This window comes from Crotalus tigris, unplaced genomic scaffold (assembly GCF_016545835.1).
Source record: "Crotalus tigris isolate CLP2741 ecotype Arizona unplaced genomic scaffold, ASM1654583v1 scf7180000018371.15429387391:27106975, whole genome shotgun sequence".
In the NCBI taxonomy this organism is placed as follows: domain Eukaryota; kingdom Metazoa; phylum Chordata; class Lepidosauria; order Squamata; family Viperidae; genus Crotalus; species Crotalus tigris.
Window position 1 is genome coordinate 13,157,229 of NW_024096970.1, and position 15,390 is coordinate 13,172,618.

The window sequence follows — 15,390 nt, forward strand, 5'->3', positions numbered from 1 at the left end:
TATTCTTACATTGGAAGTGTTGGCTAGAATATTAGACAAGATTCGGAGATTAAAGGACTGGAGACAAAAGATCAGAAATATAAACTACAGGCCTTTGCAGACGACTTGGTTTTTATCTTAGAGGAGCCATTGGAAACAGCCACTAAACTCTTGCAGAAAATAGAGAAATTTGGAGAAGTAGCTGGGCTGAAAATAAATAGGGAAAAGACTAAAGTACTTACAAAAAACCTAATAGAGAAACAGAAACTTCAACTTGTTAAAAAGACAAATCTCCAGATAGCCAAAAAAGTCAAATATTTAGGCATCTATTTAACACCAAAATATACAACAGTAAAAGAGGACAGCTATGAAAGATTATTGAAACAAATAAAACTAGATCTGGAAAAGTGGAAAAATTTTCAATTATCACTGTTAGGAAGGATAGCGACTGTTAAGATGAACATTCTGCCTAAGCTACTTTTCCTATTTCAGACAGTTCCTGACAAATTAAGTCAGAAATTTTTTGATGATTTAAAAGCAACAATAGCGAGATTTATATGGCAAGGGGAAAAAAAGCAAGAATTAAAATTAAATTATTACAAGAATCTAAAGACAGAGGGGGCTTTGGGCTCCCGGACTGGAGACTTTATTATCAAGCAGCTATTTTGCTTTGGCTTAAAGAATGGATTATGTTGAGAAATAAACAACTTCTTTACTTAGAGGGACATGATTTGCAACTGGGCTGGCATGCATTTTTGTGGTACGAGAAAAATAAAGTACATAAATATTTTCAAACTCATGCCATGAGGAATGTACTACTTTCAGAGTGGGAGAGAATTAAACATAAAATCTATACGAAAATACCTGAGTGGCTTTCAACAATGGAAGCATTTGCTTATCCAAACTTAATCAATTATGATAAACTGCAAATTCTATTTCTAAAGGAATAAGCAGGTCTGAACAAAAATCACTATGCTAGCAGTGCAGAAGGCGAATATTGAAATATTTATAAAATTAAAACTGGTGCCAGAGAGCAGAATAGCATTTGGCCTTATATAAGAGGAAATGGTCCTGCTCGATTCATTTCCAATACCCATAAGCCATTGTCATAGAAAACGGCTTAAATTACTTTCTTTCATTTCTTGCAACAAATTCAGCAGTTCTATTCTCTAGCTTTCAAGAGACATCACCCCTCAACTGTGGAACTTTGCTTTTCCCTTTCAGGATTTTAGTCCTTCTTCTTGAGCATTTAAAATATGAGAGCTACATAATTTCACAGGTTGACTGGGATCAGGAACTTTGCACTTAGTATGTCTTGTTGGTGAAAAAGCAGACACAAAGAAAGAAGAAAATCAGAAAAATATGCAGAGAATAACAACTTACCACATACCCTGTAGCTAAAGTCCGTGCACTTGATGTACCTGGAACTTTGGCCGTAAGCTTGTAAAAAGGAACTAAGTGTTAATTAAGCATTAAGCATTATTTTACAAGAACTAGAATGCAGTAGTTTAAATATAATTACTATGTGTAATTAAAATAAAATTATATAATTATCTATATAACATTACATTGCCTCTGTCAATACTGTTTTAGCATCATCTTTGAAAAGCACAGAGTAGACTAAAAGTTGAAAAACATCCCATAAGGCAATGGCAAACCACTGCTTGGCAACCACTTGCCAAGGAAAGTGTATGAAAACATCCAAGAAGTTACTAGGACTTGAACTTGATTTAAAGAAGTCTTGACTTTGCTGTTTTGCATTTTTGGCACAAATTCTTAAAGAGAATTTGTTTTCTTCAAAGTGATATCAAGGATAAAATCTCCATATGTCTTGATTATTGAATAGGTAGGCAATGGAGAACCGATTGTAAAACTCCTCAAGACCTGTTTTTCTTGCATGGGGATCGAGAGGTAGTGAGCCCTGTAATGTGTTGGTTGAATGGTTTCCTCTGCTGCTATATGTTTCTTGTTGTTATTTATTCTTTCATTTTTTTTGTATTATGTGTTCTGTTAAGTCATCAGAATCACCTGAGGAAGACAGGTTGTCATTTAAATCTATTAAAATGAATATATAGATATTTAATCAACTATCAGCATTAATAAGCAAAGTGATGTATGTGCTCTGTAGGTGTGCAATTATTCTGGATAGTAGATCTCCAAAATCTCCAATTAAGTGAGCAGCTAGTAATATTTTTGATATTTTTAAAAAATTCTGTTCCAGATCCAGACCTGAGTTCTGTTGTTAATTAATATTGTTATTGCCTGGCTATGTGAAATGGACTAGTGGCCCTTTATCTGTTACTGTCAAGGTAAATTTTTATGCTCTTATATGATTTCATCTGCTGACTTCATTTAATTGGCTAATTATTACATGCATTTTGTAATTCATCAGAATACACTGTCTTTACATCCAGTCTGAAATACCAGAATAATTATCAGAACATGATACTATTGTAAGTTGCAGTATTGACATACATATTTATCCATGTTTGTGCAGGTATGTGTTCATATACATGTTTTAGAAAACTAAAAAACCCTGACAGAGGATTTTTTTAAAAAGCAGAAGCAAACAGCTATAAAAGAACAACATCATATATATTATTCCATTAAGTGTAAAATAAGGAAGGACTGCTGTTTACCATAAGCAAGTACTCTAAACAAAGATGTGGAACTACGCTAAAAATATTATAAAAGAACAGTGGCTCTCAAGAAGTTTTGTAAATGCTTACACAGATGCTTTGTAATTTTTAACTTACTGGAGGCCTTCTACCATGGCTAGTTTTCACAGCCTGTTGAAAAGCTGGATCATTCTCTAAATCCTAGAAAAACACACAAAACTATGAATGTTGATTTTAAAATAGCTAAATAGTCAGCATGTTTTTTTTAAAATGTATTTATTAGTATATAAATATATTTATCTTGCATTTGTACATTTAAATTAAAATGCATTATATTACTTATTCTACACATTTATGTTTGTATACAAATGACACTTCTTCACTTCCTCTTTACTGCTTCAGGTGTCGAGGGAGACTATTATAATAGACTACTATTATACTACTACTACTATTCCTTAGCATAATAAAATTCATTTATGATATCCTATGGTATTCAAATAAATTTTAAAATAAATATTTCGCCAAATTTACTATATTTTTGTATTTGTGCAAACCTGATTTAGTCAAATTTTGTTTCCTTTCATCTTATCTCTTATCTTTAATTTGTTTTTCTTATTCTTTTTCTGTGCTTTGATATTATAATGCAAAAGAACAGAACAATTGATAAATATATGGTATATTTTACCTCTGTATCAAAAGTAGGGTTATAATCATTATAACCAGAATAAAGGTCATCTTCATCTGCTTCGGGTGCCAGGTGGACATTTTTCATCATTTTAATCTATGAAACAAAAAAGGTGTCAAAATACTGGCTTCCAGTTTTAGCTGTCAGTAAATATATATCAGACCATGCAGTATTTCAAAAAAATTTGCTTGGAATTGTAATAAATGATTTCATCACAAACTTAATTTTTTAAAAATACAAACAAGGTTATGCCTGAAAATAACAACATGTCAAGAATGCTCCAGTCTAAAATTGTAAGATCTCAGTTGAAGGCTGCAAACCAAGTGCTGCTCTTTTTCTCTTTCTCAATACTCCTTCATACTTTCGCTCAAGAGAAATTATCTACAAGGGGAGTTTTAAACATCTATTACACAATGCACATGAACAAAAGAATAAGAGAAGAAGGCAAGACACTGAGAGCCCAGTTTTCATTATGATGCAGCAGCAAAACAGCATCATAAAACAGCGTAAGAGAATGCAACTTTATGTCTATTCATACTAAGAAGTCCCACTGACATAATTTGACTTTCTCCTAAGAAAACACATTTTATTTTTCAGTTCAATCTTGCCTGATTGTGGAAGACTGCCTAGACAGTTTTCTCAGCAAGTTTTTTTTCTTCCAGAAATGGTTTGCAATTGTTTACTTCCTAGGGCCAAGAGAAAGAGACTAGCTCAAGATCACCCTGGTGTCTTTATGCCTAAAGCAGACCACAACCCACAATCTCCCAGTTTCTAGCCTGATCCTTTAATCACTACACCAAACTGGTGTATAAGACAGTAATCTTACAATACAATTCAAAAGCTAGTCTACTGAATTTAAAAGAACTTATTCCAAAATTAGTGTCAAAAGTTTTAGTCTGTGTATGTGATCACAAATACACTAAGGCAGTAATTCTTGAAAGTATACTTCATTCTATTAATATTTCCACATGCTTCTCAGGAGTATCATTGCCCTATTAGTAATATTGAAATTCATTTTAAAAATAATTAAGAAGTTGATCTTAGCTCAAAAAATCTCACATTAACACCAGCACTGAAATGGACACCAGGATGTCTGGATACTAACCCCAAATGCAAATTAAGCTGACTTTTCTATCAGTCGCTTGAGACCGAATTGTATGGGTGAATGTGTTCCCCCCCATTAATGCAATAAGCCCTCTGAATTAGATCAGATATTGGCAACCACTGGCACAGAATTATACTACATAGCTTCCAAATAACTATGGCAACCAGATCATCTTCAAAGGGATTTCCATGCAAAACACGTGGCAACAACCCCCCTGTGAGAGATCACCAGGGCAGGCAGGGAGAACAATTCTGCAAACTCCAGACAAGGCTGTAGTCAGTTTCTTAAAAGATACTTCTGGCCATTTCTGTTCCCGAATTCATATCTAGCCACTATTCAATTCCCAGGATGCAGTACCTCATCCCAGATATGTTTCCTTTGACCACAAGAAGAAAAATGGGTTTTAGGAAGGAGGAATCTTTATTGTAATTCCTTGTGAGCTGTCCAGAGTCATTGGAAGTTGGACAGTGTACAAGTTTAATAAATAAAAAATAGAAAGTCCTTTCCTACTGAAAGCACAAGCCTAGCCGCCTCCAGCGGTTCTCCAATCGTTTCCTTCTAGCAACAGTCGGAGAGTTTTGATTTAATGCTCACCTGGCTGAGCCTTCCAAGGACGAGAGCTCCAGCAGTGATGGAAATGATCAGAATCTGTAAAAATTCAGAAAAAAGGGGCATGTTAATTGGTTGAAATCCTTTCTTAAAACAACCCTTAACAGCTAGAACCAGCATACTTGGAATTTTTCCGTATCCCGCTATCTCCCAGATAACCTTAGTTTCCCTCCCATTAACGCGACTTTTTTCTTTGGCTCTCCCCAAACAAGGCCTCGGAGGAAAAAAGCGACCCTCGTTGTTTTGAAGTATAGGGCCTGAGCTTTCAAGCCCACAATGCATCACTTCAGGTTGCTAAGGGACAAGAACGCTCCTTTAGAAGGAAGAAAATATCCGAGCATGCGTAATAGCTCCTAACGAAGTTCCCGCGGCTAGACGGTTATTGCAGCGTCCTGTTTGCCAGTGGTGAGCTGGAAATCTGACAGTAGAGAGAAAAAAAGAAAGTAAGGAGCATTTCAAAGGATAGCTAGTAAATATTGATTTACATTACTTTTCTCCAATTTTTTGTGTTCCAGATTTCACCAAGCCCCAGCCTTGGCTGGGAATACTATTATACTTCTATATATTTTGTAGTGCAAATATATTTGTGAATGGAATCTTGGCTGATTAAAAAAATTAAACAGTGTCAGACCTGGTTAGAAATTGGATGGGGGTCAACCAGAAAATTCCAGGGCTGTTAATTAGTAAAAAAATAATCAGAAAAGGCAATGGCAAATCATTTGCACATTGTTGTTAAGGAAACTACATGGTCATCCGAAGTTAGTTCAACTTGAGAGAATCATTATTTTTTTTTCTTTTTTCATTTGTGCATATTTCTATTGGCTTACTGAAAATGGGCAGTATTTACAATGGGGAATGAAATTCTGCTGAAAGGATGGGTTTTTAAAAAATTCCACAAGTATTATGTAAGATTAATAACTGAGGACACATCTCTTAAACCACTAAAGCCATTTATAATTACTTAACTAGAAAGCAAATTGTGCAATTAACATGGCACAACTTGATGCTATTTAGTGGAATTTATTCTTTAAAAGCAGCTGTGTGGGATGGAATCAGATCCAAATCTATCTCCTTATATATCATTTGCTGAGTGAAACATTGCATGCCTGGCGTATAAAGGGACAACTAGCCGAAAAGGTGTATTAAAAAAATATCATTAGCTTTTACAAAATAATGCAAATGCTGATTATTGATATATTGAAAAAGTTTCTTCTTGAAATAATAGGAACAAATTTAAATAGAAAATCCACATTTCTATCAGTTAAAGTACGGTAAATTTTCTGCTAGGAAAGGCTTAGTGAATTGTACCAATTTAGTGAGAGGCTACCAGACTGCACTTTAGGTAAATTATAGACAATATTTTACTGCTTCTGTAATCTTATAATCTTATTTAATTCAATGTATTTAATGTGATATACCAGTACTCATATGGGATATGGTTTCAAAATTAATGTTGTATAAAAACACATTTTAAAGGTGTTTTTAAAAGGCAAGGAAAATATACTTCAGTCACTGCTTTTTATTTAAGCATATTATCAAGATCACATTTGAAAAAAGTTCACAAAAAAGCAAACTACATTTTTTAAAATAATTTTTAATGGATCCTCATTTTGCAATGATTTAGGCACATGAAAAATGAAAGAAGGAAAGCAATATCACTTTGTATTATTCAGCACGCGGAGTTGGTTTATAAAGCTTTGTTGATGAAGGCCTATCAGTAGACAATCAGTGTAAATATTTGCTCATGATACCCTTTAGTGTCACTTTCTCCTTCTGTCTCATCAGTGGATTAAACATACTTGTCTGCATGATAAAACTTTCTCTAAACCAAGAAGAATCAGCCTACTAAGAGATGGTTGCTCATGGATCCCTTCCCTTGGAAGGTGACAGCCTTTCATTATATTTTATTTGCAGGATTTTCTAAGGCTCTTTCATTTTTCTAGATTTCTTTCCTACATGGAAAATGCTCCTCATATTTATTTTCTATGATAATTACAATAGAAATAGACTTGCTGCAATATTTTAATACTATTTACAATCTTGTGCACAAAGAAGTATGGTGTTAAAAGGAGCCGAGGTGGCGTAGCAGTTAGAGTGCAGTACTGCAGGCCACTTTAGCTGACTGTGTTCAGCAGGTCAGCGGTTCAAATCTCACCGGCTCAAGGTTGACTCAGCCTTCCATCCTCCCGAGGTAGGTAAAATGAGGACCCAGATTGTTGGGGGCAATGTAAATATATATATATACATTGCTTACTGGTGTACACTGCTTAGAGAGTGCTTGCACTTAAAGCGGTATATAAGTCTCATAAATAAATAAATAAATAAATAAATAAATATTTCTCCCAGCAGTAAATCACAGTCAAGTTGATGTGACTTTTCCTCCAATAGGCATATATAACAATAACTATTTACTTGGATTGGTTTTATTAACAGGGCTACTTATTTAAACTTTGAAATAAGAAGATCAAAAGTGGATATCAGGCTATGCTTTTCTAAACACCACATAAAAGTTACATAATCATACGGTTGTAGATTGGTGGTTTTTTTATCTAGTAAATTAAAACCTCTAAGATTTAAAAATAAAATGGTACGTTTCTAATATTTTGACAATCTAAAAATGGAAATTGCAGCTCATATTCTAATCAAGATCAAATTAAATGTATTGAAGTCTGTATATTACTAATAATCAACATTTTAATTATTCAGCATTAGTATTTGTTATTTTTACATTTGATGCATCTCAGGCTTTACTGTATTTTTTTCAAATTATATCATCCACACATCCAATCTTAAACTCTTGCTAATTATATCAGCATGATCTTTAACGCCTTTGCTTTTCCCATGGCTTTCTTTCAACATAATTTTGCCTGAAGCTTGTAACTGCAGAACATAAAGCAAACTTTAAATAATGGTAATTAAATTCATATTGTTGCTTCAAAGCAGGCAAACATGAAATATAGAAATATGGGTATACTGATTTACATGGCAGGAGTTTAAAGAAACAGGATGGTGTTGGAAGCATTGTAGAGTCCGTTCACATCCTGTTCTTATGACTTGGCACCTCCATCACTGACATTCTGAGCAAGAGAAATGGGCACCTTTTTGGAAATTCACACCAGCAACTTAGTTTTGGTATGAGGATCGGACCCACCAGGTCTGATTCTGTCCCCAGTGACTCCCAGAGAAAGGGAAAGACAAGCGGCAGGGGGTAGACATTGACTCTGTTGGTTCCATGACTCCCGTGGCAGCGAGGAGACGGAGAAAGTGAGCGAGTGGGCTTTCTGGACCACCCGGAAAACAAGAGCAAAAGAAATTTCTCCACCTTGATACCTCCAGCTCCGTTGACTTCAACTCCCTTAATTCCCAGGCACTAGTGGGTCGGGGATTATGGGGACTGGTCCTAGCACATGTGGAGAGGACCAGACCGGGGGAAAGTGCTAAACCCTAAAGCTAAGAATAAGGTTGGGATCCCTGGTTTTTCCGAAGAGGAAGGCATATGAAGGGGGAGGGAAGATGGAGGGAGAAGAACTACAGTCGGAAATGGGGTGACTCTGTCGCTCTTCGCAGATTTACAACCGGAACGGGTCGGAAGGAAAGAAAATAGGAATAAGTGACATGATCCGAAGGCGTCTCCCCGTACCGAACTCTCTCTTAATAATTGTGGGAACGTGTTGGGTAACCCCCTCGGAATCGCGGGTTGGAGCAGTTGTTTGGGACACTCGGGCAGCCAATAGGAACCATCCTTTTCTGGCAACCAATGGAAGTGGCCGTAACATCCCAGAAGTGGGGGTGGGGAGGACGCGTTCCCTTTTAAACGGGTGGTGGCCCTGGTAGCCCAGAGGGTGTCCTCTTTGCTAAGCTTGCTTCCTCTGCGAAGGTTCTGCATTTCTCCACCACCATGAATCCTACCAAGGAGGGGCGAATTGTGATTGTTGGCAGGTAAATAATTCGATGAACTTGAGTTACTTTTGCTTGCTGTGCCCAGAGAGAAGAGGTAGGACAGTTAAAACAGAAGGGGCTTGACGTTTTCCAGCTCCCATGCCCAAAGGGGCCAGGTTGATGTATTTTTAGGTACAGAATCTAGCAGCCATGAGAAAGCCCCAGTAGCACAACTTCCATCAGTACTTGTTGCAGTTTATCCCACAGAGCCTTGAAACAAGCAAATGACTACTCTATCCCCTGTTGGATCCCTTTACTTGGCAGGTTATCATGGAACAAAAGTTTGTTCCAGGAAAAGGAACTATCCTTTTCCTCCTGTTCCCTCTGTCAGATGGAATGGGTATGCAAAGTGTTTTATTAGCCATATCATTTCAAAAGTTCTATAAAAGACAGAAAAATACAACTTGTGAGAAGCTAATTTGCAATGCAAGCGTCAGTTATTATTTTGGGGAAGTTAATGTAGAAATAAGTCCATCTTTGGCCTTCCATAGCTTGTAAAATGACTCCCAGGGGATATAATATTCTTTTTTTCTTTTTCTGGATTGCATCGAGTTAAAAAAGTGACAACAACTTTGTAGCTGAAATTAATTCTATTTTATATAAGCAATTATGGGATAAAATTAATTTAGATTGTGTATTATAGATGCTTCTAAAGTACTTTTCCATTGAGCAGTATCTTAAGATTCAGTTGTATTTCATTTTATTGCTGATTTTCCCACCCTATTTATGATTCAACCTCAGCCCTTCAAATAAAAGGATATGAACAGTGGTTTCCACAATGGCTTCCCAGACTGCAGATTTTAGAGGTTTTTGGAGCATGTTTATTTTAGATTATCACATGGTCTTTGGTTCAAATAGCAGTTAAAGTCTACATGAAGTCATGCCTCATTCACCAATGGTATGTAGAGTCAAGTCAGGTTTTGCCTAGGTTTGTCAGCATCTGAGACGATTCAGTGATCAAGGAGCAAAGCTCAGTCACCAGCCTTTTTCTGCATTTAAAATGTTGATTAGCTACCATGATACAACACTGCAACATTTGCTTATGATATATGATTAGAAATATGTAAATGCACATTTAGGGAGGAGATAGGTCTTAATTTTGAATGTTCTGGAATAAAACAATGAAGAGCATGCCATTGTTTTTATTAAGCTGTAGATAGAATTGTCTGTCCTTCTAACCTGAAGTTTAGAACTTAAAAACAAAGTTTTCATAGCAAAGTTTGGTGTACCGAACTAGAGCTGGAAAAAATGCTACCAAAGAGACCCAAAACACTTTCTTTGCTCTTATCTAGTGAACAAGTGAAGGCCAAGTATGATTATTTTATGTAATATATATAACTGAATATTTAATTGGGACTTCAGTACGTTGGATTATAATCCAGCATCAAATGGATTTGGTTGAATTATATCAAAATGTGTTATGACTGCCAATTCCATCTCTTTCAGTTATCCTATTTAGAATCCATGTATTGCCATATCTTATTTTCCAGCATATTTAGTAGTGATTACATTTACTTCGGCATTTTTGTTCTCTTTATATCTGTAGCTGTCCCACATATGATAGAATAACAGAATAACAGAGTTGGAAGGGATCTTGACGGCCCTCTAGTCCAATTCTGTACTAAAGCAGGAGACCCTATACCACATCAGACAATAGGTTGTCCAATCTCTTCTTAAAAACTTCCAGTGATAGAGTACCCACAACTTCTGAAGGCAAGCTATTCCACTGATTAATTGTTCTAATTGTTAGAAAATTTCTCCTTATTTCTAGGTTGGTTCTCCTTGATTAGACTTAGAATAACAGAGTTGGAAGGGACCTTGTAGGTCATCTGATCCAGCCTCCTGATCAGACAGGAGACCCTATACCAGTGGTGGCGAACCTATGGCACGCGTGTCAGAGGTGGCAGTCAGAGCCCTCTCTGTGGCCACACATACCGTTGCCCCAGCCTTGCTTCCCCCGTGACCCCCTCCTTAGCAGCCCCCCCCCGGAGGAGAGTTGTCCCCGAGCGTGGCCCACATGAAGCAGCTCAGCCAAGGATATGGCAGCCAGACAGCGTAGACAAGACTCTGCTCTCACGTCCCATCGCGCACAGTTGATGTTGCGGGGGCAGGCAGAGGGCATGACTGCCATGGCGCTGCTGGGCTGCCTGGGCGATCTGCTGCGGGCCCTGGAGGTGGTGAGTGGCCCTGCGAGCAGGCGGGGCAGGGGATGGGGTAGGGGTGGAACAGGGGCAGGGCAAGGGGTAGAATGGGGGCAGGACCAGTTTTTGGGTACTTGGTCTCTAAAAGGTTCGCCATCACTGCCCTATACTATTTCTGATAAGTGGCTCTTCTTGAAAGCCTCCATCGATGAAGCACCCACAACTTCTGAAGGCAATTGGTTGATTGTTCTCACTGTCAGAAAATTTCTCCTTATTTCTAGATTAAATCTCTCCTTGATCAGTTTCAAGTCTGTCAAGATCCATCTGGATCCTGAGCCTATCATCTAGGGTGTTGGCTATTCCTGCCAGCTTAGTGTCATCTGCAAATTTGATGAGTTTCCCTTCTGTTCTCTCATCTAAGTCATTTATGAAGATATGGAAGAATACCTAAGACAGACCCTTGTGGTACTCCACTACTTACTTCCCTCCATGTAGATGTAGTACCATTAAAGACTACTCACTGAGTACAGTTTGTCAGCCAGTTACAAATCCATCTGGTGATGATGCTATGTATCCCACTTTTTTCTAGCTTACCAAGAAGTAGGTTGTGGTCTACTTTGTTGAATGTCTTACTGAAGCCTATTTCCACAGCATTTTGCTGGTCTTCTAATTTAGTCACCATGTCAAATAATGAAATAAGATTGGTTTGGCATGATTAGTTTTCACCCATTGCTTCTTGTTCTGCCTTCAGGTGCTTTCGAGAATAAGTTGACACCGTCTTTTTTGTGATAGCTCCTTAGATACTGGAACACTGTCATCTCTAGTCCTTCTCATTAAAATAGACATACCCAATTCCTGCAAGTGTTCTTAATTTATTTTTTATTTTTGTAATATTGACTATATGACTTTGTTCTACTGTATTTTTTAATCTATTTGATTGAAAGGCATTAGCTTCAGACTTGAGAGATCTAGGGACACAAACCTTCCCTTCCCCTATGTGACAAAGAACATCTGAAGAATAACTGAAACTATAAATATAATAATTACAGAATCAGAATTACAGATCAGAATAACATGAGCAGTATTGTAGCATCATAAGCAACATCCGTTTTCTATCTGCATTGCATACACCCCAAAAAGACACAGCTTTCACTGCAACATTGTCATTCTGTTAAAAGCAGCAAATGCTTGTGGCCAGTTTTTTGTTTGTTTGTTCTTATTGCTGAGGTTAAAAACTGAGCAATGAATGAAAATGATTGTTTAATGAAAAGTCTAATGAAAAGAAGGACTGGGGTGACATGATAGCAGGGTTCCAATATTTGAAGATCTCTGACAAAGAAGAGGGGGTCAGCCTCTTCTCCAAAGCACCTGAAGACAGGACAAGAAGCAACGGATGGAAACTAATCAAAGAGAGAAACAACCTAGAACTAAGGAGAAATTTCCTGACAGAACAGTTAATCAGTGAAACAACCTGCCTCCAGAAGTTGTGAATGCTCCGACACTGGGAGTTTTTAAGAAGAGACTGGACAATCATTTGTCTGAAATAGCATAAGGCAGTGGTGGCGAACCTATGGCACACGTGCCAGAGGCGGCACTCAGAGCCCTCTCTGTGGGCACTCGTGCCATTGCCCCAGCCCTACCTCCCCCCACGGTCCCATCCTCACCAGCAGCCCCCTGCAGGAGAGTCGCTCCCTGGCATGGCCCGCATAGAGCAGTGCAGTCAAGGACATGGCAGCCGGGCAGCAGGAACAAGACTCTGCCCTCGCACTCCGTCATGCGCAGATGATGCTACGGGGTGTGGGCGGAGGGTGTGGCCGCCATGGCGTTGCTGGGCCACCTGGGTGATCTGCAGTGGGACATGGCGGTAGTGGGTGGCCCTGTGGGCAGGGCAGGGGCAGGGTGGGGGGCGGGGCGGGGCAGTTCTTGGGCACTCGGTCTCTAAAAGGTTCGCCATCACTGGTATAGGGTTTCCTGCCTGAGCAGAGGGTTGGACTAGAAGACCTCCAAGGTCCCTTCCAACTCTATTATTGTTGTTGTTATTATTATTTTGGGTAGGATCCCAGCTTCAGAAACTGAAAACAGAAAAACTAGAATACAGAATAAAATAGTACTAGCAAAAAATAATAATACTGTGGCTTGTTAGCCCAGAACTCTGCTATTCATTAAGCCGTTCATAACCAACACCACCAATCTTCTCATCTTCAGCTTCTATAATTTGCCATAATGGTTATTTTCAATGGCTGATAAAGAACAGAGAGGTGTTTTCTATTTTTATTTTAAATGATTCATATGCTATATTCATTTTGTATTTATTCGTATGGCAATTGTTGCATACATTTAATGACAATGCTTTTATTTATGAAAATTAACAAAAATCTGATAGAGATTGTTAGTCCTGATATCACCTGAGATTCATGAAAGAGTATTCATGATAACAGGAAACTTGGTGGCAATGAGTGAGACACTGGTTGAAAAAGAATGAAAAACATTCACTCCATGATAATGTGACGTATAAAATGCTGCTAGATTTCAATAACTTTATAATGTGGGAAATAAAAGACTGATAACAAGTGAAAAATTGACTGAGAACATCTAAATAACAAAATGGGTGATTTATTGTCAGAAATGTAGTGTTTCAGATTTTTGAAGAGGCCTCATTCAGGCTATTACAGCAGAACCTCTCTTTTAATATCCACGACAATACACATTCTGCTTCACCTTCTTTAAACCAGAAAATTTGGGGTTGATGATTCATTGTATATTAATATTCCCTGTGGGCACTGAATTCTCCAAGAAGCTAGCTGATGGACTAGGTAAAATATTCAAAAAAGATAAAACTATCCCCATTATAAAAATTGTACAAAAGATTGTGTAACTAAACAATTCCTTCTAACTGCTGGAACAATGAGCTACCTTTGAGTAGATGGCAATAGTTAGTAGATAACTGGGTTGAAAGATATATTTGGCTAGTTTTAAGCCACATCATGAAGATCTTAACTTACTGCTAAGGTTAATTACTTGATTATTAATAAACAAGCATTTAATGCTCTGAATTTTTTGCAAGTCTTGTAAAGGGATAGGAGAAATTCCTCTATTTACCAACAAAATAAAATCTTTGTATTTTCTTTTATTGAAAATGAAATCATATTAGGTTTTGCTTGTGAGAGGATAATCAGAGGGAGGAAGTAATCTAAGGCAGAGGTCCCCAACCATTTGGGCACCAGGGACCGGTTCCATGGAGAAAGGTTTTTCCACGGACTGGAGAGTGCGTGATTTTGTGTGCTGCCTCCATCCTACAGATGGGGATTTGCTTGTATGTGCGGACCAGTTGCTGGCATACTGTGGCCCGGTACCGGTCTATGGACTGAGGGTTGGGACCCCTGATCTAAGAGATGCTTCATTTACTCTGAAAACCAACTTTTTCATTGTACAACATATTTCATTGATCTTAAAAAGTAGGGTAGCTGTCAAATTGGCAAGTGAGAGAAGAGGTTTTGCTAATATTGGAACATGTCACAATCCCAGCTATGTTGCAGAAGTTTCCATGTTTGTGCAAGGAGATCAAAACAAATTGCTGTTCCAAGCAAAAGAAAAAGCTCATGATTGGCTGGAATGTTGGGCACACACGGTTACTTAATTAACCCCCCCATTAAGAGTAATCTTTTTTGAGCAGAGATAGAATCTAGATAAAGCAATCACAAGAGAGTCTGCTCAAGCTCTTCTGAACACAACTTACTTAATTCCTGTTCCCCCTATTATTCTCCAATCAGGAAAGCTGACTTTGCTGAGAAGCAAGGTTTTAGGATGGGGAAATCACTTTTATCAAGTTTAGTGACTTCAAAACAAATTTGTCTTTGTTTCTACAGAATCATTCCGCAACAAATTGGTAATTTTGTCCAATTATCCGATCTACCAGCACTTATTACAGTGTTAAAAAAGAGGTTAATCATTTTCTACTTTACTTGTTGATTGTGAAATCATAATGTCAGCAGATATTCAGTAGCTATTTCCATTAAAACATAGATATCCAGAATACTACATATACCGTTTAGCTGAGCTTTCAAGCAAGGCTGATGTTATGTAAATATACTGTCAACTTGGCAATTTTATATTTAAGCATTTTTAATTTAAAAATAGGTATTTTTCAGAATATTATAGAAGGGATTCAACCATCCTTCTCCAATCTAGCATTCCCTAATGTGAGGGGATTGCAACTCCCAGAACTGCTAACCATTTACGACTGGAAATGGAATGCTAGGGATTGAATTCTTGTAATATATATATGTGTGCATATGTATGTATGTGTGTATAACA

General features: G+C 37.5%; 2 protein-coding genes across 6 annotated transcripts in view; one reads left to right on the plus strand and one right to left on the minus strand.

Annotated features, from left to right (window-relative positions):
- IFT88 (intraflagellar transport 88) overlaps positions 1–5,299 on the minus strand; it is a 46,563-nt gene extending 41,264 nt beyond the window's left edge. The window contains exons 1-5 of one of the 4 annotated variants that reach the window (XM_039351481.1): positions 5,119–5,286; positions 4,982–5,035; positions 3,283–3,378; positions 2,736–2,798; positions 1,363–1,419 (exon numbers count right to left, since the gene is read on the minus strand). In XM_039351481.1, coding sequence (XP_039207415.1) covers positions 1,363–1,419; positions 2,736–2,798; positions 3,283–3,372 — 210 coding nt within the window. In that variant the 5' untranslated portion in view covers positions 3,373–3,378; positions 4,982–5,035; positions 5,119–5,286. Of the gene's footprint in view, positions 1–1,362; positions 1,420–2,735; positions 2,799–3,282; positions 3,379–4,981 lie in introns of those variants that run through there. The other 3 variants (XM_039351480.1, XM_039351479.1, XM_039351482.1) reach the window with 3 other exon arrangements.
- A 65-nt stretch (positions 5,300–5,364) lies between these two features.
- The window catches only part of CRYL1 (crystallin lambda 1), a 44,726-nt gene continuing 34,700 nt past the window's right edge, over positions 5,365–15,390 (plus strand). The window contains exon 1 of one of the 2 annotated variants that reach the window (XM_039351484.1): positions 5,365–5,439. Coding sequence is in view for 1 of the 2 variants with exons in the window: in XM_039351483.1 (XP_039207417.1) it covers positions 8,895–8,935 (41 nt within the window). In the remaining variant the exon portion in view is untranslated. Of the gene's footprint in view, positions 5,440–8,658; positions 8,936–15,390 lie in introns of those variants that run through there. The other variant, XM_039351483.1, reaches the window with a different exon arrangement.